Genomic DNA, 26,625 nt, shown 5'->3' on the forward strand with positions numbered 1-26,625 from the left:
ACCCTGACTAGTTTTAAGACTAAACTTGATAAATTTACAGAGGGGATGGTATGGTGAGACTGCCTATTATGGCACTTAACTGATATCTGACTGTTAGAAGCAAATATCTTCAATGGCCAGTGATGGGATACTAGTAACTGAGCCCTTTCCATATAAAGAAAATTCTTTATAGGTGGGTGGGTCAGATTTTGTGGCTTGCAATGTGCCAGAGTTCAAACTAGATGATCATGATGGTCCTTTATGACCTTAAAGTCAATGATGATAAAAATGATTAGGGTCTAGCAAACATGACCTATGATGGAAGACGGACTAAAAAAGGTTTATTTAATCTGGAAAAGATGACTATGGGAGGACATAACTAGCAAGTACACAAACGATTGTTACAAGAAGGGAAACAATTATTTTCCTTAGCCTCTGAGGAAAGGATAAGAAACAATGAGCTTACATTGCAGCAAGGCCAGTACAGGTTGGATGTTAAAAAAAGCTCCCTATCAAGAGTAGTTAAGCACTGGAATAAGTAACTTAGGGAGGTTGTAGAACCTCCATCATTGGAAAGTTAAACATCTATGAGGGATGGTCTGGATCAGGTGCTGCATATGCAGCTCTGTATGTGGTGTGTAGGCTACAACACCCCCCACCCCACACACACACACACAATATGGCTATGAACATACCATATGGGCCACATAGCTGTGTGCTAGGGAGCAGCAGGCAGCCCACAGGCCATGACATAAGCAGCCCTGGTCTAGATGAGATTTAATCCTACTGAGTGCAGAGGACTAGACCAGAAGATCAAGGTACATATCAGTCCTACAATTATAGGATTTGCCTGTTAAAGCATATTTTGTGATTTTATTTGCACTTTATCCCCTCCTCAAGAAAGTTATGTTTTTTGATATATATCCTCTAGTTACCTTCAATATTTAAAGTTCTATTTACATTGATACAACTACTTTTAAAATTTTAATACTTCGATAAACTTTTAATTCTGCTCCTAAAAAGATACATAAATGGTATCTTCTTACTGAATGTGTGTGCTCCCAGTGTGCCAGATTTTCAGAGAGTGACATGCACATCATCACTTTACTGAACATGTCATGCTATATGTACACAAATAGTATTCTTGCACACAAATCCACACTAAGTTTTGTCATTAAAAGTATATAAAAAAATCTGGTATATTTGATACATAAACCCAGGTTTTCAAATGTTTTTAACTTTTCATTTATTAATGCTGCAGTTTTTAAGTTATTCCAGAGAACCTGTATGTGTGCACTTTCATATAAACATATTAAATGTATGTATTCATAATAAAATCTAACTATCATGTGGAAAAAATATTCTCTGACCTTAAGCTGTCACACACAGTTCTGATTTTACAGTGTTCATTTCATGCACATTAAAAAGATGCATCAGAATATATTGTATGCATATTTGAATTGTACAATTACACACAGGAAATCACCATTCAGGTGCCTTTACAACCAAAGCTACCCCGTTCAAGAGCAAATCAAGATTAAGAGAGTTACCTGGTGGCTGTACTCCAGTCGCCTCCTTAGTTTTTCCCTGTCTCTTTATACATTAGGGGAAGAAAAAGTTTAAATCAAAATATAAATCACTGCAATAAACTTATTTCTACCTTAAAAACAAATACAATACTCTTCGCCTTTCAAAGATGAAAAATGGGACATGGTTTTTACTAACATTCTGAATTACTAAGTATAATTTAAACATGAAAGCTATTAAGAGTTGAAATTAGCACAAATTTAAATTGTCAGATTTGATCTCTACATAGTCCTTTTAAAGATAACCCTTTCAACAGTACTTGAAACAAGCTTCTTGAACTGTCAATTAGGATCCTATTCATGCTCAAGTTACTTGTGTAGGAGAGGTGGTTACACCCAAATGTATAGTAGGCTACACCAGGGATCCTCAGTATATATAGCCTGCATCAGACCTTAGCGTGTCAGCTTGCCATTCACGGTCTGGCTCACTTTCTTCTCACCTCCATTAAAAGTTATACAATATCCTAAGCCAATGTCAGCAACTGCTCTAATGTTACTTCATGAGAGCATTTACACGGACAATTAAATATGTATTAATTTAGCAAATGCCAAGAACGAACATCACATGATCAGCAAATATAAAAATTACACCAGTGTTCCACAGGGCAATTTTAGAATGTCTGCATCAGTCCATGCCAAAAAGAAAAATTCTATGTACCTGGTGTGATCCAGTCTTTTAGGGCACAGTCATGGTGCAACTTGGTAATATCCCCAAAATATCGGGTAAATTAAAACCTTAAGGGTATTTTACTTCATATTTATTCTATAGTAATAGGTACATTTTTTCATGCAAGTCTTCGGTACTTACTTTTTCTTACATGTTTTCTCATACGTCGGATGTATTAGATCATCATCTTCAGGCTCTTCTGGTACACTGCAATTCCTGATTAAGAGCAATGAGACAAATGACCCTAATCAACTGTGAACAGTTACACATTCAATAGCATCTAGATATTCCTCCACATCCCCCTTTACCTGAATTGTGGATCAGGGTTAAGTGAACAATACCACTTCTCTGGTAAGCGATCTATTCCATCTGGAAGCTTCCGCCACTTCAAACAAGAATCACATTGAACCCATGTCTGATCAGGTCGTTTTCTATTAAGAAACATCAAAACATTCTGTGAAAATGGTTTATCATCCCACTCCTGTGCAATATACCGCATAGGAGTAAGGAAACTAGCATGTGTACGGTCACCTATTGAGACCTTTACATTACAGCTTTAGAGGCATCTTACTTACTGTAGATCCTCCACTGGCAAATCCAGAGGATATTCTTCATTTTTCTTTGCTTTCATTTCATTCCAGTAGTCATTAAGTTTTTCTCCGAGTGCTGCAACTGTAAGTCTGGCAAGGAAATAATGCTTTATTAGAAACATTTTGTAAAATATTTATTAGCAATGAAAACGTTTACAAATTGCACAGAGAAGTTAAAATAAAATTTTAGCAGAAAGTTTTCCAAATAAAACACTTCTGTTTTAAACTAAAGCACTGGACTTGTGACATTTTAGGTCAATAATTTAGTGATGCATTTCTGGCTTTCATTTTGGCAAATTGTTGGTTCAAACCATTGACAAGTCTTTGCAATAGACTTTCAGAGAAAAAATGAGCACTGAGTAGCATGATGGTCTGTGGGAAGGAGTCTTTGTTTAGGTATGAAGGATTCTGGGTAAACAGCAGCTGTGAAAGTTCAGTTCAAAGTATAATTATAGGCCATAGAAATAGCAGCAGCAGAACAAAATAGCCTTTGATAAAAAAAGGAATGGAGAAAGATAAGGCAATACAGCTATTAAAAATAATTTAAGTTGTCCACTTGGTGGTCCTGTCAGAACTTGTTTGTGACTATTAGCCATCTTAGTCCTTTTCTTTTTTGTATATTGATTCATTTACATATTAGCTGTTCTTTAGTTTCTGCATGGTATTAAGAAAGAGGATGTGAAATTCTGAGGCCCAGAATACCTGTCCTTGACCTATAAGTAACCCTACTCTAATTCTCTGCATTAGAATGTAGCTAATGATCTGTCACACTTCTATGTCTATAAAATGCCAGATATTCTTGGAAACCATTCCCTTTAAAAGTTAATGTTTATGTAAGCATACATAAAATGATTTAATGAGAGATGACTGTGACAGCAGATGTTTCATACTGGGGAACTGACAGGAAACAATGCTTATGGAGGAAGAAGTCTCCATTGAGAGGAATCTTGAAGAATATTGGTCCTTTCAGCTGTAAAAGCAATGCCTTCACGCATAATTCAGGTAAACTAAGAAATACAGATACTAAAAGAAATCCCATGGAGGTTCTGAAAGGGTATTTTTGTCAAAGAGGAGTCATGGTTTAAAATCCATATTCAGTAACAGAAGTTTTAGAAATCAGGTGAGGAATGAAACTGTGCATCCCAACAATTACGGTGAAGAAAAGACAGCATCAGTTCTTTACCATACATTAAGGGTGCTCATGTATTTATTCTGTTTTGTAAGCTGATGTACAAATCTCTGATGGAACATCTATGATTAAATAATTCCAATTAATCTTATTACTGAACAATCTTTAAGTCAAACATGCAACCATCCTTGGCAAGGTCACAACAGACTTAGAGGAAGAGAAACTGAGATCAGATTTAGAGATCAAAAGTTGAAAAAACAAAGAACAAATGAATGTTCCAAGAAGAGGTCTAGAAAGAAAACACAAATATAGACAGTCACACAAAAGTGAAACATGATAACATGGTGGAAAAGAGCAAACTGGAGGTCAAAGAGCATGTACCACAGCAAAATGTATAAAAAGCCAGTAAATTAAGAAGTCAAAAAAAAAAAAAAAACACAACAAAAAACAAAAAAACAAAAAACCACAACCAACCCCGGATATAAGCAAGGCTAAGTAAAAGTATGTGAATTAAGCAGGATGGTTTTGGACCAAACACACACAGGATTCTACAAGACCAATATGACCTGTAAAAATCAAAATACTTCTCTAGGAGGAAATACAGACAAGACCAGTAGGAACAATTAAGGGTATACAAGGAAGAGGATGTAAAAGGAGGAATAGAGTTGACATCATTGTACCGAAGTCAACAGAGCCCCTCCATGCAGACACAGAGGTCTTCCGGAGTTCAGTTGCAGGGTTGAAGCCTAAGGGAGGACAAGGAAAGCAGACTTCATAGGGTGATGGAGCAGATGCACAAAAAGGTAGTTTTTGGAAAGGGATGGGGTGGGTAAGAACACTATTGAACAATCATATACAATTGAATTAAAATGTCTTTCAATATTTACTATTCACCTGTTGAGTGAATTATTGTGTCTCAAACGAGAAAACGGATATCCACTTTCATCTAAAATTGTGTTTGTTATACGTTCTAAAAAGTTACCATCATTGTACATACAGGGTTACACAAGTCTCTGTTCTTAATCTGGTGTCTGAATGCAGTTCCCTCACGTTAGGCCTTGTGCTTTATTAATACATACATAGTGGAGATGGCACACATCTCATTCATTCTCCATGCCAGTTTTTAGATAACAAATGTTGTGAAGTTATGTTAACTGCATACATTATGCTCACCCCACAATTCTGTTCACAAGAGTGCAACACTTTCCAAAGCTGAAGTGAGCTCTGCTATTAGAAAATAGGAAGCTTGGTAAACAAAGACATACAAAGTGGTGGGTCCCTTCACAGACTGGGATGCACATCTATGACCAATTAAGTTTGGAAAGTGCTAGCCAGATCAGAAATAAAACTAGAACAAAACCAGTTGAACTGTTACAACTGATTAATTGGATTTTAGTGATGTGTAAAAAGCTTTGCAACTTGTACAATCATAGTACAAATACTACTAGTGATAAACTATCCTAGAAGCAAGTTTCTGTAAATGATGACCATGTCAAAAGATAAGAATTGCTTCCCAGAAAGAAGGCATATATGTCTCCTCTCAGCATTTCCTGCTTTGTCTTTAGAAAATAAATTAGAATAATTTCAGTTAATATGGTCTTCATCATTTAAGAGCAAACCATGAGCGTAAACAAATAACCACATACCTTTTGTCAACAGATGGGAGAGACTGTACCTCTACCTTGTTTGAGACCAGGCTCTGGTGTCCAGTATCACGCTTATCAACTGTACTTAGTCAACAGGTTCAACTGAGTTCAGATACGTGTATGTCTCAAAGTGAACTAAGCAGACCTAACTTTGGCCATGTCTAGACTAGAGAGATCTGTCGACATAAAAGTTTGTCTTGGAAGATATCTTCTGACAAAACTTCTGTCAGACCACAGAAACTGCCAAACGGATCACAAGAGCAATCTGCTCTGTCAACAGAGCAGCCTGACTGCTCAGTTGCTCTCTTGACAAAATGGCCAACTGGAAGCACAACAGGCAGGGCTTCCAGGTGTCCTAGCAGCCCTGTCTGTTGACTGAGGGTCCCCCGGATCATCTAGACCAGCTTTCTGTCGACAGATCTGTCAGAGGCATTATGACTCGTGGGGAGAGAGATATAATTGTTGACATTAGTGCTGCGTGCTCTCAACAGAATGCCTTGGGAATCTGGACACTACCTGGGTTTTGTTGACAAAACCTTCTTGTGTAGACATAGCTTTCTTCAGATACCTTCAGAAAGATACAGGGTCTATTGTCCAAACAACTATCCTCCCTCCTCTTACCAAAAAAGCCTTTTACTGTCTTGGAATTGTCAGCACACACTTCAGAAGTTATGAGGCATGGGGCTACCTTTTCCACTTTCTGCTTTTTCCTTTGCCCAACCCCACATTCAACTAAACCACTGTATTCATACAAAACTTCCCAATCAGGTCAACATGTACTCCTAAAATTATTACAAAGCAGCTCCAAATCCACCACAGTTGCCACAACCAGGGTTCCCCCTGTCAGCTGTGCTCTTGGGCAGTGAGCCATGAAAGAGTCAAATACCACCCAACTAATTAGCAGAGTGCCCACATTCAGCCGCATGTTTCGACTGGTGGTGCACATTTATGTCTCTGCACATAAAATGTATTCCACATGTGTCAGGAAAAAATGAGAGGGAATGTTGGCCATAACCCTATTCTGCTGAAAAATCTCAGCTGCCTACTTTCTGGCTCATCTGCCAAATCTCCCACAGAGACAGAGAATTTCCATTCTAATGAGCTACCCGATTTCTTCTGTTACAGGTGATTGCAACACTGCTCACTTTGGTAGAGAAACAGACAAGCTATAGCTCAGCATTTTAATTTTAAAAAGGGCAAAGTCAACTTTTGTTTTTAAAATGAGCAATTAATTTACAGTTTTAATTATGACACCAATATAGAGACTTCTTAAATACAGTCTCCAAAATGTCATTTACTTAATTATCTTTGCACAGAAAAAGCAAGGAAAAATCTCTTTGGATGTAGATGAAAATGCATAAAACACTTCTTGAAGCTATTAAAGAACACAGAATGGTTAATACATTAACATGTCAGTTATTAGTTTCCTATTTCCCACCTCATACCTCCCTAAAATTACACATTCATTGTTTTAAACCTTCCACTGGCTAGGATAGCAGTTAGTCAGTTATGTCTAGCAATTAAAAGAAGCATTTAAAAAGGGAAAAATGAAAAAGGGCTTGAAAGATAGTTACTTTTTAAACTAGAACTAACTACCTTTGTTTTCAATTTGGTAGCATTTACTGTCCAAAGTTGTGATAGTATTTCATGACCGTGTCAGATTACAGAAGTACTTTTGCAATACTTAGAGAAAAAAATCCTGACAATCATTAAAAAACGCCGGCAAGGCTATGAAGAGTATTTAATACATCCACTCAAAACCCATGTTATACCTCATCGAGATAAAAATACATATATATTCACCTGTATTCATTGGTATAATCAAAATCTTGTTTATTATGAGTTGGTTTCAGGAAGTTACATTCTATAACCCCAACTACACCAACACCCATGTTGTTTGCCTGTAAAAGAAACAAAAATTAGAAAAATATGGCAATTGTTATAATGAAACATTATTATTCATAGAGGGAGAAAACACTTGACAGTTTGGACTTTACAAACATTCAATTTAGCAACAAAAAATTTTAGTCATATGTGCTGAACATACATTTTATTGACCTGTTGCTCTTGGGGGAGGAAAAAAAAGAATTATCTTCTACTTTGTACTTAACATGGGTGAAAAGCATATAATTATGTATGTTTTCAAATAGGTTCCAAGTGGGCAGGTGACAAAAGTCCACACGTAAGTCAAACCCACAAACATAAGAGGGCTAGATGTTCAGAGAGAAGGGGAAAGACTATTCAAATAGGGTCACAGAAGCAATATGAGGGAAATCTGCTCAACATCTCAGATGTCTATATACAAATGCAAGGAATATGGGAACTAAAACAGGAAGAACAGTAAGTATTAGTATAAAAGCTAATTATTGCAAAGACCTGGTGGGATAAATCTTATTACTGTAATATAGCTATGGAAGGGAATTTTCCCTCCCAAAAAGGTGAGGTGGGGGGGGGGGAGGAAAAAAAAAGGGTGCTGGTGTAGCATTATATCCAATATATACACTTGTCCTAAGGTCCAGAAGGTGGTGAGAGGCAGCCAAGCTGAAAATTTCTTAAGACAACAGAGGAAAAAAATAAGGGTGACATCTCGAACAAACAAATATCCAAAACAGAATAGTTCAACTACCCAGATATTTGTTGAAAAAGTAACACATGCAAAAAAAGGACATCAGTTGTTGGAACCCATCAGGCAGTTCTTTCAGAAAGTAGAGAAAGTAATCATAGGGATAATCATTTTATACAAGATTCTGACTATTAGGGAGGAAATGATTGTAAATCTGAAGGCATAAAGCAATTTGGGTGAAACTGATCATGAAGTGATAATTTTATTCTTCTAAAGAAAGGAGCAAAACCAGGAGAACGGGGGGGTGGGGGGAATCACAGCTTCAAAGTATCTGACAACAATATGACAACAGTGAGATGCTGTTGCAAAAAAAGCAAACATGATTCTGGGATGCATTAACAGGTATGTTGTGAACAAGACACGAGAAGTCAGTCATTCTCCCGCTCTACTCTGCGCTGGTTAGGCCTCAGTTGGAGTAGTGTCCAGTTCTGGGTACTGCAGCTCAAGAAAGATGTGGAGAAGTTAGAGAGGGTCCAGAAAAGAGCAACAAGAATGATTAAAGGTCTAGAGAATGTGACCTATGAAGAAAGGCTGAAAGAATTGGGCTTGCTTAGTTTGGAAAAGAGAAGATTGAGGGGAGACATGATAGCGGTTTTCAGGTATCTAAAAGGGTATCATCAGGAGGAGGGAGACAACTTGTTCTTCTTGGCCTCTGAGGATAGAACAAGAGGCAATGGACTTAAACTGCAGCAAGGGAGGTTTAGGTTGGACATTAGGAAAAAGTTCTTAACTGTCAGGGTGGTCAAACAGTGGAATAAATTGCCAAGGGAGGTTGTGGGATCTCCATTGCTGGAGATATTTAAGAACAGATTAGATAGATGTCTATCAGGGATGGTGTAGACAGTGGTCGGTCCTGCCGTTGGGGCAGGGGACTGCACTCGATGGCCTCTTGAGGCCCCTTCCGGTCCTAGTGTTCTATGATTCTATGAATATATACAATTTTCTTGCAGATACAATTATAGAAGTCTCAATAGCTTAAGTAGTAATTTGGCAATTATTTGTTTCTATTTCTCACCTCATACTCAAACATATGTTTAGAATTTTAAATATTTCATTGGTTAATAAAAAAGGAGACTAAAATTCAGATAACTTAGGGGTGAATCCAACAGGAAGAAGATCTAAGGGAAAAAGGGGGTCACGAGAGCAGGCAGTTCCTCACAGAGACAATATTAAAAGGAATAACTGCAAACTATTCTGATACAAAGGATAGAGAAAGTCTAATAAGAGACTAATAAGGCTCCAGCAGGAGCTCTTTAAAATGACCTGAACATCAAAACGGAATCCTACAAGAAGTGGAATCAGTCAAATTGATAAGGAATACCCAAGAACAGAGTCAAAACAAAAAGCAGTCAAGTAGCACTATCAAACCAAGAACAGAGTGTATACAGACAATCACCAGAAAGGTAAGGCACAAAATGAGTTATATCTGGCAAGGTACATAAGAGACTAAGGAGGTTCTTTAAATACATTCACCTTTCGCTTGGTTTTGAAGTATAGGACCTCTGCTAAGCAGAGAAGGGGTGCTTATAGCTAATGACAAAGGGATCTGAGGCGCTTAATGCCTATTGTGTCACAGTCTTCACTAAAATGAATGATGACCATCAGATACTCAGCAATTAATACTGGCATCCAGTGGGAAGTAATGGAAACCGAAATAGGAAAAGAACTGGTTAATGAATATTTAAGTAAGTTAGATGTATTTCAAGTCAGCCAGGCCTGCTAAAATTCAAGGTAGAATACTCAAGGAACCGTTTGCAGTTATGTCAAAGCTCTTAGCAATTACCTTTGAGAACTCCTGAACGACAGGAGAAATACAAGAAAGAGAGAGAATATAGTACCAATCTTTAAAAAGAGGAAGCCATAAAGGACCTGGGGAATTAGACTAACGTCAATACCTGCGAAGATACTGGAGAAAATTATTAGACAGTCAGTCTGTAAGCACGTGGACAATAGAATTATAAGGAACAGTCAGCTGAAATCTGTCACGAATAAATCATGCTAACCCAAATTAATTTCCTTCTTTCATAGGATTATTGATTTAGGGGATGTAGGAACACATTAGAGGCAAGATACCTTGATTTCAGTAAAGTTACTGACAATTCTACATTACATTACTGTAAGGTGTATTCATAACTTGTTGAAAGACCATACCCAATGCTGGCCTAGTGGATTGTGGGAGAAAGCAGTAGATGTACTATCACTTGATTTTAGTAAAGCTTTTGACATGGTCTCACAAGCTAACTGGGAAAATGGGATCTACAAGAAATAACTGTAAGGGGAATTAAAGTCCATACACAACAAGGAGCAACCAATACAACACACACACCGGAAGCAAGTTTCTAGCAGTGCTCTGTTGGTGTCAAGTCTTACTCAATATTTTCCTTAAGTAACTTGGTTAACTGAGTAGAGAATATGCCTATAAAATAATCATGACACCAAGCAATAGAGCGTTTGCTAGCACTTTGGAGTACATGATTAAAATTCAAAAATTACTAAGACTGGAGAATTGGTTTGAAATCATACCAAATCAAAATAAAAAAGATAAATACAATGTACCTTAAAGGAAAATTCAAATGCACAACCTCAGAAGTAGGGAATGAACAGTTACGCAGTTGTACTGCAGGAAAGGATCTGGGAATTGTACTGGATCACAAACTGTGCATCAGTCAATAAGGCTAATATTTCTGGAGTGTATTAACAACAGCTGTGTAACTGTGTAGAGTGTCCAAAGGAGAAGAGAATTTATAAAAGATTTAGAAAATGTGACCTATAACGAAAGGTTAAAATAAATGGATGTATTTCCTTAAGGAAAGAAGACTGGTGGGGGGGGGCGGGGCCTGAGAAGTCTCCAGGTACGTTAATGGCTATTATAAAGATGACTCGTTCACGTCCGCTGAAGGCAGGGCAAGATGTAATGGGCTTGAACTAAAGCAAGAGAGTTTGAGGTTAACTATTACAATAAACTTTTTGCTTACAAGGGTAACAAAACCTCTGGCACAGGGAAGGTTGTGAATCCACATTACTCAAGATTTAACAAGCTGGATAAGTACAGTTTGTGACAAATTACTTGACCCTGACTCAGCACCCAGAGCTGAACTGATCAGAGGTGCTGTTCAGGCCTACATTTTTCTGATCCTCCAATTCCTCCTTTCTCCTAAAGGTGACATTCATTGTATCTACATTTTGTACATCAAGTTTAATATTCAAATAAACTTTTACAATTAAATGCTTATACAAATTTTAGTATTAAACTGATGCACTCACACTACAGAAGCCAAGGATTTTACAAAATCTCCAACAATGTAACTTTTAAAATAAAAATGGTATTATTTCTCAATAAAACAAGTTATATAACTGTTCAAGTAAACTAGTTTATAATACACGTTAATATATTTTTCAAGGGTAAATTCTTACCTTTAATTGACAGCCAACCCTTTCATAAGCTTTGATGAGCCTGTTTCTATGATACATCATTATTCCATAATGGTCTTTATTTCTGCAGTTAAATCCAAAGGTGATTCTTACGGTTTTAGCCTTGTTTTTGGATGTTAAGGAAAATTCGACCACTATGTTTCTTCACACTGAAAGTTCATTTATTTATAAACAAGCCGGTATGGTAGGGTCTCCACATTTTCAAAAATTCAATTAGTCACGAGCGGCTGCCTCGCCAGGGCCCCAGGCTGGGAGTGCCAGTGGCCACCGCCTCACCAAAGCCACCAGCAGGGAGCGGCTGCCATATTCATGCAGTTCAACATTCGTGAGGGTTCTCAGCAGCGAACCCTCGTGCATGTTGAGACCTTTCTGTACTTTCAAACTGAAATAATTATGTCAGCTCCTAAGTTTGGTATTGCATCTTAACCTGGCTATCTGCAACACTACATTTTACCACAGAACTGACAAATATTTTCATTATGCCTTCCTATTCCACACACAACAAGGTACATATCAGTAAAGGATACAGCTAAAAATTTTGGCCTATAAATATCACGTTCAATGTATGCAAGACTTTTGGAAATCAGTTGCGTTTTCACTTTTTGTCCTCTAATAATGATTTGCATTCTTGGTTTCAAATACAAAATACTGCTGTATGCCTGGAAAACACATAGTACATTCAATTACACCTGCCATGCCAAACCAAATTTATTTATTTTTTTTAATACATACATACATACATACATACACACACACACACACACACACACACTACTTAAGCCACATGACAACTACCTCTAGCTAAACATTTTGCCTGTAAAAAACCATCCCACTGATTAGAACTGGTCTTGATACTGGCAACAAGCTTTCCACTTACTGACCTTCTTACCTACAGCTCCACAGACTCTCAGGAAAGATCCAGGTGCAAGCAGGCTTTCAGCGCTGTAGTTTGAAACAGAAGCGCTAAACATGTAGAGTTCAGGCTAGGCTGCAGGCAGGGGGACTATCCCTCCTCTCCAGGTTGGAGCCTGGCTTTAGCACTCCCACCACCCCTGCTTCCTTTGGCCACAGGCAGGTTTGCAAGTGGTGGCAAGGAGACTGACAGTTACTTCACTGGAGGACACAAGCCAACATGACTTGCTTCATTCAAAAAAGAAAAAACCACCAGGCTTAGTTGCAAACAGTGAAAGGTGTTTGGCATGGCCTTTGATTCACAAGGCGTTAAGTCAGTCTATATGCCAGACCAGGGTGGACAACCTTTGGGGGCCACTGACCCATAGACAACTCAGTCCTTGGGGGCCACAGAAGTGAGAAGCAAAAGCCCTAATTGATCTGATCCCTCACTGTAGATGGGCCACAGCCATGGGGACTGGGAGAGAGGGAGGGTGCAAGAGGAAGGGATGGAGGGTTTGGAGTGTGTGGTCTGGGCAGAAACAGGGTCGGGGCAGGAGGAGTCAGGGTTGTGGTGAGGAGGCTGGGTGGGAGGGAGGATGCAGGAACAGGGTGCAAGGTATTTGGGCAGGAAGGGATAGAGGGTGGGCAGGAGGAGTCTGGGCAGTGGTGAGGAGTCAGGGTGGGAGGGAGGGTGCAGGAGCAGTGGAGGGGAATCGGGTCTTGGTGATGGGGACACTTACCTGCTTACCCCCAGATGCACATGGCTCTGCTCCTAGGCACCATACTCTACTACTCTTTTTGGTCAGATATCCAATCAGATCAGCAGTACAAAGCCTCAGGCCAGCAGTGCGGAGGCCACTGTTACTCCCCATCCCCTTCCCCAGCAGCGGGGACAGCATATCCCAGACCCACTTCCTGCTCCCCTGGCAGAGCCCATGGCCTGGCTCTGGCTTACCTGATCCAGCCCTTGAGGCTCCAAACCCTCCACCTCGTTGTAGGCCAGATGCTATGGAGGAGAGCCTCAGGCCCTGGGGTCTGGATCCAGACAAACATGAGCTGGATCGAGATGGCAGGCAAAGGGTTCCCCACCCCAGTTTCTGGCTAAATAGCTGAAGTTCTAAATGCATTATCATTTTATTTTATATGTAACTGTTTCCAATACTTCTCCCCTCTAGCACTTGAATCTGTTCATTTGTTAAATAAACTTTTGCCTGATTTCACCAGAAAGATAGCGAAGTGCTGTGCATTAAACAGCACAGTGATCTGAAGTGCAAGCCCAAGTTGCAATCTACTGCTTCCCTAGCCAGGACCAAACATGAATTTCCACTGGAACAATGGCACTTCAAAACAAAAAGCAGTCAAGTAGCACTTTAAAGACTAGCAAAATAGTTTATTAGGTGAGCTTTGGTGGGACAGACCCACTTCTTCAGACCATAGCCAGACCAGAATAGACTCAATATTTAAGACACAGAGAACCAAAAACAGTGAGCAAGAAGGACAAATCAGAAAAAGATAATCAAGGTGAGCAAATCCGAGAGTGGACCGGTGGGGGGGGGGGGGGGGGGAAGGTCAAGAATTAGATTGAGCCAAGTATGCAGACGAGCCCCTATAGTGACTCAAAGTTCCCATCACGATTTAAACCATGTGTTAATGTGCCGAATTTGAATATAAAAAGTCAGCTCGTCCACTTCTCTCTCTAAAACGGTGCGATAATATCTCTTCAGTAACACACACACACACCTTTAGGTCATTGACAGAATGTCCCATTCCATTAAAATGTTGACTAACTGGTTTGTGGATCTGGAGTGTTTTGATGTCTGTTTTGTGCCCGCTGACCCTTTGTCTAAGGGAGTTAGAAGTCTGTCCAATATACAAAGCATCTGGGCATTGTTGGCACATGATGGCATATATGATGTTAGTAGAGGAGCATGAGAAAGTGCCCATAATTCTGTGAGTAACCTGGTTAGGTCCAGTGATGGTACTTCCAGAGAAAATATGTGGACTAAGCTGGCAGCGGGCTTTGTTGCAGGGAAAGGTTCCAGGACTGGTGTTCCTGGGGTATAGTCTGTGGCTGTTCGTGAGGATCCTCATGAGGTTGGGAGGTTGTCTGTGGGAGAGAACAGGCATGTCACCCAGGGCCTTCTGGAGTGTAGCATCCTGGATTAAGAATAGGTTGTAGGTCTATAATAATTCGTTGCAGTGGTCTGATTTGGGGGCTGTAGGTGATGACCAGTGGTGTTCTGTTCTTGGCTTTTTTGGGGCGATCTTGGAGTAGCTGGTCTCTGGGTATTCGTCTGGCCCTGTCGATTTGTTTTTTTGCTTCTCCTGGTGGGTAATTCGGTTTATGAATATTTGGTGAAGTTCTTGTAGTTTTTGGTCTCTGTCAGTTGGATCAGAGCAAATGCGATTGTACCTAAGAGCTTGACTGTAAACAATGGATCTAGTCACGTGTGCAGGATGGAAACTAGAAGGGTGTAGATGAGTATAGCGATCAGTAGGTTTTCGGTACAGTGTGGTACTGATCAGGCCATCCTTGATTAGTACTGTAGTGTCCAGGAAATGTATCTCTTGCATGTTGTAATCACCATGTAATCTTGCATGTTGTAAACACCATCCCTGATGCCACCACAGCCAATCTGGTGTCTGACCTCTGTTCTCACACACAATCATTTCCGTTTTGGGGACAATTTATACCTCCAGATTAGAGGAACTGCTATGGGCACCCGCATGGCCCCACAATATGCTAATATATTTATGGCTGACCTGGAACAACGATTCCTCAGCTCTTGTCCCCTATTACCACTCCTCTACTTAAGATACATTGATGACATCTTTATGATTTGGACCCATGGTACAGAGGCTCTAGAAGAATTCCACAGAGATTTTAACAATCTACACCCCACCATCAACTTATGCCTCGATTACAACATGCAAGAGATACATTTCCTGGACGCTACAGTACTAATCAAGGATGGCCTGATCAGTACCACACTGTACCGAAAACCTACTGATCGCTATACTTATCTACACCCTTCTAGTTTCCATCCTGCACACGTGACTAGATCCATTGTTTACAGTCAAGCTCTTAGGTACAATCGCATTTGCTCTGATCCAACTGACAGAGACCAAAAACTACAAGAACTTTACCAAATATTCACAAACCTGAATTACCCACCAGGAGAAGCAAAAAAACAAATCGACAGGGCCAGACGAATACCCAGAGACCAGCTACTCCAAGATCGCCCCAAAAAAGCCAAGAACAGAACACCACTGGTCATCACTTACAGCCCCCAAATCAGACCACTGCAATGAATTATTAAAGACCTACAACCTATTCTTAATCAGGATGCTACACTCCAGAAGGCCCTGGGTGACATGCCTGTTCTCTCCTACAGACAACCTCCCAACCTCATGAGGATCCTTACTAACAGCCACAGCTTATACCCCAGGAACACCAGTCCTGGAACCTTTCCCTGCAACAAAGTCCACTGCCAGCTTTGTCCACATATCTTCTCTGGAAATACCATCACTAGACCTAACCAGGTTACTCACAGAATCACGGGCACTTTCTCATGCTCCTCTAAAAACATCATATATGCCATCATGTGCCAACAATGCCCAGATGCTTTGTATATTGGACAGACTTCTAACTCCCTTAGACAAAGGGTCAACGGGCACAAAGCAGACATCAAAACACTCCAGATCCACAAACCAGTTAGTCAACATTTTAATGGAATGGGGCATTCTGTCAATGACCTAAAGGTGTGTGTGTGTTACTGAAGAGATATTATCGCACCGTTTTAGAGAGAGAAGTGGACGAGCTGGCTTTTATATTCAAATTCGGCACATTAACACATGGTTTAAATCGTGATGGGAACTCTGAGTCACTATAGGGGCTCGTCTGCATACTTGGCTCAATCTAATTCTTGACCTCCCCCGCCCCCACCGGTCCACTCTCGGATTTGCTCACCTTGATTATCTTTTTCTGATTTGTCCTTCTTGCTCACTGTTTTTGGTTCTCTGTGTCTTAAATATTGAGTCTATTCTGGTCTGGCTATGGTCTGAAGAAGTGGGTCTGTCCCACCAAAGCTCACCTAATAAACTATTTTGCTAGTCTTTAAAGTGCTACTTGACTGCTTTTTGTTTTGATAGTGTATAGACTAGCACGGCTTCCTCTCCGTTACTAATGGCACTTCAGAAAGACATCTGAGGCTTGAGTTGCACCATGCCCATCACTAATCTGCAGAGAGCTTAGGCTTCCTCCACTGGCTAAGACAAGAGTGTTTGTGTTGCCCATGACTGGTGGATTCAGGCAGCTGACCACAACAGGCACAGAATAAGACTTCTTCACATTAAGGGCATATTTAGTTAGGTGCCTCACAATCCTGAGCACAGACACATACTTTAAAAGCAAATGAACTGGCTTTAAAATGTGTTAGGCCAGCGTTGCAGTAATTTAGGAATTCTCAGCAAAAATAAGCCTCAAATTGCTATCTCTGTTTGTCCCCAATTTTTAAAGTAAACCGCATACCTACCCGGAGTGAATAGTCACTTTCGGGCACAATCTGGTCCAGTCTCTCTTGTTTTTTATACCCTCTTTTCCCTGTTCCTTCATCCAAATCTTCTGGAATTCTGATGTCATATTTATCCTTATCAAAATCAAGCTCTGTTTCTCCATTTTTATCTCTGTAGAAGGACGTTCAAAATATAAATAAAATTAAAAAAATACTTGGGGAGAAAAACTAACTTACTCAGCACAATTACTGAACAAGGCAGGGCACCAAGGTGCTGTGGAAGAGGTGGTTTTAGTAGGCAATCTTATTTCAGATGAACATTCTAAAGTATCATTTCCTCAAAGGAACTTCTTTAAAAAAAATTACTGTTCTCTAAGTTTCCAGGTCACACAGTAATGACACTAATTTGTTTTAAATGAACACTAACAATACTACTACAGAAATACATCTCAGAATACTCAAGGAGCTGAGGACATATCTGAATCATTAGCCATTATCTTTAAAAACTTACTGAATGATTATACCAGTTACATGCATGCATGCAGTCCTGTATCTCAAGTTAAAAATATGAAGTATAAACCTATCTTATTGATGCAGACATGCAAAGTGAGGGCCATTAGTAGTACTCAAGGAACTTAATGGCCCATTACTCAGAATATGCAAATAAACTTGTTTTCTCTGTAAGTCCATGAGAAGGCGTCTGGGGAGTCAGAGCATCTGACCATGTCACCAGATATGAAGAGTTGTTAGGAAGTGTAAACTCAGTACAAGGTCTCCAACCTTTGACAAAAACTATATAAAGGTGGGAAGCCACAACACTAGAGGCCACTGCTCAGCTCAGTTCTTCCCAACTACCTACCCAAGGTGACTGCTGGAAACACTCAACTCTGAATGAGGAGGGCGAGATGGGGAGAAAGACTGAGCCCAGTCTGTAAAAATAGCTTCTCAGAACTCTGAGGGTGAGATATTAGAAGTCTGTTAAGCTTAGCTTACCTGTTCTGTTTTATTTTGTTTAATAATCTACATCGTTCTGCTGTCTGCCTCTTATGACCACTTATCCTACCTTTAAATCACTTTGTTTAACAACAAATCCAGTGTAATTGTTACTGAGGTAGGGAGAAGAGGGCAGGGAGTGTGCATGTCTTTCTACCCTGAGAAAGAAGGTGAACATGAACTTACTCTACATAAAAATATTATAGAAGGAAAGACTGATTTATCTGGGGTTCACGTCCCACTGAGGTTGCACATTTGGGTGCAGAAGCAAGTCCCTTTAGCTGAACCTTCCCAGAGACGAGCTGATCTCAGTATCTTTGACACTACTGGAGAAGTCACAGGACCTGGCTCAGCAGGACAGAGCTGAAGTGACAGTTCCAAAGGTACCACAGCGACTGAAGTCGTCGTAACAGTGATGGGGCACTAGATGAGGAAAGAGCTCTCAGTTACTACAGAAAATTCTTTCACAGGTGCGGGGATCAGGTGCTTTGGTCTACAGCATACTGGAGGTGAGACCAGATGATCACAATGGTCATTTCAGGCTTTAATCTATGAGAACAACAAAAATGACCGTCTAGAAAACATGAGGTATGAGGGAAAACTAAAAAATAGATTTGTCTAGTTTCGGAAAGAAGACTGCCAGGGGTGTGGTGGGAGGGAGTGTTGAAATTGTTACAAAGCGGAGGAAGAAAAAAATTGAACTCCTTAGCCTCTGAAGATAGGAAAAGCAGCAATGGGCTTAAATGGCAACAAGGGACGTTTAGGTTGGACATTAACAACTCTGACAAGCAGTTTTTTTCCTAAGCACTGAAACAAATCACCTAGGCTGTGTCTGTATTACCCCCTCCCTTTCGAAAGGGGCATGAAAATGCAATGAGGTACTAATTTGCATATTCACTTAATTTGCATAATGACAGCCACTAGTCATTCCAGAGGAGCTACTTCTGAAATGCAAAATGGCTGTGTAGATAGGGTTCCTTCAAAAGGAAGCCCCACTTTTGAAAGCGCCCTTCTTCCTGAAAAAAATTAGGAAAAGTGCTTTTGAAAGTGGGGCTTCCTTTTGAAGGAGCTCTTTTGCATTTCAAAAGGAGCTCTTCAGAATGGCAAGTGGCTGTCATTATGTAAATGAGGTACTGAATATGCAAGTTAGTGTCATTCGCATTTTAAGTTGGCTGCATTTACATGCCCCTTCTGAAAGGGAGAAGTAGTGTAGACACAGCCTATATACTCTCTGACTGTAGGCTTTCAAGAACAGGTTAGAAAAATACCTTTCAGGAATGGTATAGTTATTACTCAGGGTATAGCTACACAACCAAGTTTTGACAAAACCTTATGTCAACACCCAAGTTACCCCCCACCCCAAAAAAAAAAATCACCAGAGGGTGCTTCCACTTGCTCCCTCTGTGGAGGGATCACGTCCATATTGGGGGAGCTATTATCAAGAGTGCGAGCAATGCACTGTGACTAGGTATTCCACTGTCCAGTGTTGTAGGAAGTTACAGCTGATCTCCGAACATCTTCAGATTCCCTCAAAGGTCTCCAACATCATCCTCAGCTGCTGAGAGCAGCTTCATGAGTAGCTCTGTGAGCTCTCCATGCTGAGGAATGGCAAACCAGCACAGTAATCTGGCACTGCTACTGGGGTGTGTGTGGAGGAGAGTAAACTACCAAGGCTGCGTCTACATCATGAGTGAATTCGATTTTATTAATATCAGCTTTGTAATTCTGGAATTAATAAGTTTGAATTTGACCACCCTCACCTCCCACATGCTCCTCACAAAGTAGACTTATTGCTGCCATGCTCAAATTGGCAAACATCAACTGTTGCAGTAGTGCATTGTGGGAACCTATCCCACAATGCCCTCATCCCTATAGCATTCTGGGTATGTGCCAGGTCTCTGACATCATCTTCCCACATTGCTTAGCACTGGAGGGGAATGAGGAAAATGCAAACATCCATTTTTCCCATTGAACGGAAGAAAAAAGTAAGGCATCCAAATAGACAGCAACAGTGTTTTCAGAAATGTCTCTCTTCTGTAGTTGAATTCTCAACTGGCCATCCACTGAGTAGCCTCTTTCCCTGATTGCAACCAATCTCTGAAAATAATACAGGGACTCGGGACTGTAGTCTCAAAGTTAGAAGAAAGAGGATAGAAAAGTCTAGGAAAAAAGATTTTTGACTTCATTGAAAATAATACAGGGACCTGATAAAGCTTGAAGAAAGAAAACAGGAAATTTTTTCAGAAAAGACAGTTGTTGATGGGAAGGGTCTTTGGCCCTCCAGTGCATTATAAGGCTTCTGTGCAATTACTGGGTTCTCAAACGGCCATCCACTGTGAACTATCATACACAACTTATAAGGAACAGGAATTTCAACTAGTCCACCCAACCCTCACGTTTTGAGGGGATCAAAGCATTAAGACAGATAGGAGATGTTAGCAAAAAGATTTTGTAACCGAAATATAAAGCCAGCAGGTGTCTGCAATGGACAGCGAGCTCCTGGAAATATTTTTGGTGGGGTGCTGTGCTCCGCAGCTGCAGAGCTGCTTGGAAGCTGAAGTAGGTGAAGCAGTCCCCATGACTATCTAAGCCACCAGGGGAGACTTCACCCCAGCGACTGCAAGCCCCACTGGTTCCATGTTATGGGCATTGGGCGGGGATTCAGTGGGGAACCAGTTGAGGTGGTCCTCCCCAAGTATCTTAGTCACTGTGGGAGACTTCAGCGCAGCAGCAGCAGCAAGCACCCCAGCATGGAAGCAAGCCCCCAAATATCTTTCATGCCTTTGGAGTCCTAAATGCACACAAGCTAGGGCATGATGCTGCTCGGTCAGCACTGAATGGCAGGCATGTCCTTTTAGGGTATGGGGCTACCCATGTGATGTGTGTGATCATGGGAAAGACCCAGACTGTGTGGCACCTGTGGGGGAGGGAAGGGGGGTCGCGCACAGATGCAAACCACTGAGAAGAAGTTTCTCGGCATCTTATGAAAGAACAGCCCCCTCCAACAGTCTTGCTGCCATGTGGTGTGGTGGGGCAGCAGCTGGTGCCGGGCAGTGCAGAAAAAACGCGTAGGGTCAGAACCACTAACTCCACAAGGGGCTATTTGTAATGGGTAGGTGAGCACACAGCGCTAATAGAAAAGACAGACAGACATTTCTCAAGCTCACATATAAACATGAGCCCACAGCCACGGGCTTGCTGCTCCTGTGTTGAAATTCACGGTCTTCTTGTTACCTCATTAAGTGGAGAGCAGCATCCAGAGTGCAGAACTGAGGGGCATTGCAGGTTGCATCTGGGACACATTTGGAGGCTAATAAATTCTATCTTAAGACGTGACGCTTCCACACTGGCCTTTAATCGAACTTCTGAATCTGAGCTTGACACTATACCCGTCAGGTAACTGAGATATTGTGATCTCGCTATTAGTGCTCCCTAAATTGAGCTAATGGTATTTACAGTGAAGACAGTCACATGGTAATATCGGAGTTAACTGTGTTAAATTCGAATTTATCTCATAGTGTAAATGCAGCTCCAGTGTGTTCTTAGTGCAAGGCCGAACAGGAGCATTCCAATGATTTATTCTTTGCTTGTTCCCCAACAAAGGAGCAACTCACTCAGCTGTCAGATACTTTTCAGACCCAAAGCTTTGAAAGGTGAGGGGCATGTGCCTGCAGGGTAGAAGAGGAGATCAAAACAATCAGGGCAGACATTGTGGGATACAGGTGGGGCCCAGTTCTGTTGACGAAGTCTACGTTAGCTCTCCATTGACAATAAATGGTGGAAGGGAAAAGAAAAAGTCTCTCATTGGAGTGGAAGCTTTGCATCACCAAAACTGGGTGATTTTCCCAACAAAAGTCACTTTGCAATGTGTTCACGGTCACTGTTTTGTCACCAAAATGCAGTCTTTGGCAACAAAATTTGGTAGCATAAATACACCCTTATTCCTGTCTTGAGCGCAGGTGCTGAATTAGATAGATAACCTACTGAGATCCCTTCCAGTCCACATTTCTGTGATTTTATAGGCTTAATGCTACAGAGGCAGATGAATGGAGAAGTTGGCCTAATTTATTTGTTCTCTCATTTCCACCAATGGTGAAAATGTGCCTAATTAAGCCTTTAATTCTGCTATGGTGAATGTGTGGAAGAATTCTGGATTAGATATTGTAAGAATCGACAAAACTAGAATTAAACTAGAAAGAGTTCAGGAATTTTTAGAAGACTACTGCTAGGCTACATGGAAGTTTAGTTAAAGGCTGTTTAAGACACGAAGCAACTCCATAAAACTAACTAGTAGACAGAGCTATGCCAACAGAACATTGCAGTGTAGACCCTGCATTAGTTCCTTTGCTTCTGGCTATTTTGCTTATAGATAAATTTGAGAGTTACAGGGTCATTAATCTGTCCAATCCTGCATGTTCCCACTAAGTTTCACTTACTTATGGCTCATTAACTTTGTAGCTTTATAGAGCCATTCCACCAAGATTTCTGAAGTCTAGGGCTGTTTCTACACATGCCACTTTTGCTAATAAACGGCCTGAAATATGCTAATGAGGTGTGGATTTAAATTCCCAACGACGCATTATCATAAGGTCACATGATTTGGCATCCGGAAGAGCTTCTTCTGGATGCCAAATCATGTGACCTTATGCTAAGGAGGCACCGGGAATTTACAGCAGCGCCTCATCAATATATTTCGGGCCGTTTATTAGCATGCCACTTTCTGAGAAAGTGGCACGTGTAGAAATGCCCTCGTTGTTTACCACCATGCTCACGCATAGTGACATGTATTCACAAGTTACCAGACAGACACTGGACTTTATCTTACCTTCTGAGGTTCCATATGATGATTCTTGTTCCTTTTTTCCCCATGATAGCATCAAGCTCTGCCAGTAATTTCTCCTCAGTAGAAAACAAAGAATGCGTCTGCATGGCCTTTAGGCTGGCTTTGCATTCTACTGGATTAATTATATGCCGTAAGAACTAAGTTAAAGACATAAACATTTTGTAAATTAAAACACATTTATTGGATGAGCTTCAGCACAGCCACAGTATTCTGAGCTCTGACCTAACACGTCTCAGACAAAAAGGTGGTTTTGTTGCTGCTAGCTTAATGTTTCTATTCAAACCCATATATAAGGAAGGAGGAGGATTGTAAGTGGGACATAAGTAATTGGCACAACTGCAATTTCTGACTCAAGATGGCAAACAGCATTCCAGAGAGCTCTTAACATCCTATGTTTACACACGTAAGAAAGACGCTTTTTATACTTGAAAACAGTCAAAAGGATATGTTGCCTGTTAAATGATACTATGGGAACAATGACATGTTCTGCCTTTGTAGCTTCAAGGAAGGTCTGAGATAAAAGGCCAACACTCATGGTATCTCCATTTTTGGTGAAAACAATTGCATCTTTTCCCAAGCGCATAGATCCGGATTTAAATCCATTTCCATACAGTCCCACTGGAACACGACCATTTATTGCAACTTTGTCACTGAAGCCAAAGCTGAAAACACATTAAGAACATTTTGCAAAAAACTGTTAACACGATAAAGATTGACATCAAAACACGTTTACACAGATTGAGTTTAACACTGTTCTTAAGATCAATGACTACAGCACAACTAAAACATATATTTGCTGAAAAACTAGTCAAAGCCAGAGTGTCATATTGATGTTATGCTAAATGGCTCCTTAGTGTCATCCACTGCCATCTTTAAATATGCCTGAGGGTTATCATCTGTATGGGATTATTCAAAAACTGCTCCCAAAGCAGTCAATCAAATATTTAAAAAAAAACAACTGACCTGGACCTCATTGACCTTCTTTTCCACTTTTCCTAATTGCTTTTACAATTATTTGTAAACAAAAAAGTCAGCTTTGCACTGGTAAATGAGGCAAAGGAGACATTTCCTTAAAAAGTGATCTACAGACGTGCAATAAATTTATCAAGGAAATCCTTAATTCACAACAACAGTGAAAAATATGTAAAAAGAAACAGTTCATTAGAGTTATTCCTCCTCCCCTTATTTTTAAAATACTTTTCAATTTTGAACGGTGCTCAAAATCTGAATTCTATTCCATTTTACCTATGATGCAAGTTCCTGCTAAACTGCAGTTTTTCATTAAGCTTTACACAAGGGCTCAGAGTTGCAGTGTGGAAAGAGGCCTCTCCCCAAGCCCCAAAGCTGCGGCACTTGGCAGAGAAGCACCCCTCCTCCCTTCCAGACCCAGCATGGAGTTGCACCTGCAGTGGGAAGGCACCTCTACCAGCTGTCCTGAGCATCTTCATGCCAAGACCAGCACAGAAACTGCCATTGCAGCAGGTCCAGCTCCTAGCTGGTGGTGGTGGTGGTGTGGGCGGGCAGGGGGGGAGGAAGTTGGGTCACAAAGCTCTGTATGGCACACAGCTTCGTTTCCCACTCCACCTCCGAAACCAAACTTGCTCCAAGACACAACGCGGTGCCCCAAGACAAGGAGGCACGAGGGAGCCTGTCCTACCACTGCTGTTTAAGTAAGCCCAAGCTCCAACTTCCCCCCGCAACCTACTGCCACCTCCTCCATCCTAAAAACTCTTCTCTTTACCCCAACCCATGTCCCTAATCCAGATCCTGTACCATCTCCTGAATGTCAACCCCTAGACCTGAGACCCTCCCTAAACCTGGAGTGCCCTCTTGCATCCCAAACCCCTCATTCCCAGACCCACACCAGAGCCTCATCTCTTTCTACATGCCCAATCCCCTGCCTCAACCTGCAGCTCTCTCCTGTATTCCAAATCCCTCAGACCCACCCCCAAAAGCCTGGAGTCCCCTCCTATACCTCATGCTCAGAGGCCTTGCACCCCCAAACCTGTCCCAGCCCTGAGTTCCTCATACCCAGACCTAAACCAAGAGCTCATACCGCCAAAGTCCTCACCCCAGCTCTCTGGCCCAGGCCTGAGCTCCCTTCCCACACTCACAACCCTCTGGCTCCACTACCACCATATGAATTTTTTTATGTGCACCGATATGAAGGTGATGTACTCTACATCACTTCCACATAAAATTAACTGGGAGGGAACATTACCTATAACCCACTAAGTCTAAAACAACTGAACGGTTATGTTTGTAATTAACAGCACTGAGCTGCCACCTTTCAAATTTGTCTACCTTGGTATAAATTCACACAAACCCAAGCTCAGCAGGTATGTACGCCACTTCTTCCCCTCTCCTATTTTATGTACAGACATTGTAAAACTATATTTCTGTAAAACTGCTGATTCAAAATTTACTCAGGAACAGGGAGATGGGTGATTCAGGAACAAAATGCACTGCAGATCTTGATGCACACTTACCCAGCATCTACCCATCCTTTAGATCTAGCTACTACCTTAGTCTCACTTTCACAAACACTGAATTCACTTGCAATTTTGATATAAAAATATGCAGGAATGAGCAGAATATTAAAATATGGAAGTGGAAATCGGAATGACAGTGGAAGACCATAAGAATATCAACAAACAAGTTACCAACCTTAACATTTTGTGCAATTTCTCTGAAGTCATACCATTTCCATTATCAGTAAATGTCAAACAGATGTTGCCATTTATTACTGTTTTGTCTATCCATATCTGTTTAGCATTCACATCTGGATCATAAGCATTGTCTGAAAAATCAGCAAAGTATGAATTTTAACATGAGCACAAAATCAGATTTTCAAAAATATGTTAGTTTGGTGAAGGGCTTATACACCAAAACCATCCATGAAAACATTATATGCTAGATAAGTGGTTCAGCATGTCCAATAAAACATTAAATTCTATACATTTTCCCCATATCCTCCTTTTTAATTAATTAAAGCCACTGTTAAAAGTCAAAATATTGTGAAACATCTACAAGATGGCTTATAGCTACTGACTAGTGTAGGATCAAAGTTAAGCCCAGTCCCTATACACCAATTTTTAAAATCTCTGTTACGGACACCCACCATATCATCTGAGCTGTTTGTTGATGACTTTCCATGACTGATCACTCAAGGAAGAGGTAGGGTTACACTATCAGTGCTGGTTGACAAGTATCTTTCAAACAAAAGGCCCTTCCCAAAGGCTAATGAGAAGCTACAATTTTGGAACCACTTAAAACTATCACTGGCAGTACTGATTAGCATCCATCAAAATGGAGCTCCCCCGGGACAAAATGAAAACCCTGCAGAATTTTAGGAATTTGCATTAAGCTGAACTCTGAATTTGAGTGAAAAAGCACGTAAAAGCAAAGGTGCATAACAAAGATGCCCGCCCTTTATCAATTTAGTCATTTTTAATTAAGTATGTTTCTTCACACGTAAATATACAGTAGTACTCTGCAAAATTAAATTGGAGTAACACAATACTTCATTAGAGCAGATTCTACTTTGGGATGAATTGATACAATGTTTTCCTTGTGATTAGTGCACACAGTTTTGAAAAGCACTGAATGAGACTTTGCTTTTTTAAAAAAATTAGCATAGACAAAAACGATACACTGAAGATTTAACTGATGGCAATTCTAGAGTTAGAAATGTATTTTAGTTTTATCTGAATCCCTCCGATGAAATCT

General features: G+C 40.6%; 1 protein-coding gene across 3 annotated transcripts in view; it reads right to left on the reverse strand.

Moving 5' to 3' along the window:
- The window catches only part of MORC3 (MORC family CW-type zinc finger 3), a 55,781-nt gene that overhangs the window by 15,339 nt on the left and 13,817 nt on the right, over positions 1-26,625 (reverse strand). For all 3 annotated transcript variants that reach the window (XM_074996330.1, XM_074996352.1, XM_074996341.1), the window contains exons 3-13: positions 25,564-25,696; positions 23,344-23,558; positions 22,879-23,026; positions 17,082-17,232; positions 12,180-12,311; positions 11,635-11,754; positions 7,401-7,498; positions 2,808-2,912; positions 2,541-2,663; positions 2,374-2,448; positions 1,530-1,572 (exon numbers count right to left, since the gene is read on the reverse strand). In XM_074996330.1, coding sequence (XP_074852431.1) covers positions 1,530-1,572; positions 2,374-2,448; positions 2,541-2,663; positions 2,808-2,912; positions 7,401-7,498; positions 11,635-11,754; positions 12,180-12,311; positions 17,082-17,232; positions 22,879-23,026; positions 23,344-23,558; positions 25,564-25,696 — 1,343 coding nt within the window. The remainder of the gene's footprint in view (positions 1-1,529; positions 1,573-2,373; positions 2,449-2,540; positions 2,664-2,807; positions 2,913-7,400; positions 7,499-11,634; positions 11,755-12,179; positions 12,312-17,081; positions 17,233-22,878; positions 23,027-23,343; positions 23,559-25,563; positions 25,697-26,625) is intronic.

Source organism: Carettochelys insculpta, chromosome 1 (assembly GCF_033958435.1).
Source record: "Carettochelys insculpta isolate YL-2023 chromosome 1, ASM3395843v1, whole genome shotgun sequence".
NCBI classification, from domain to species: Eukaryota; Metazoa; Chordata; order Testudines; family Carettochelyidae; genus Carettochelys; species Carettochelys insculpta.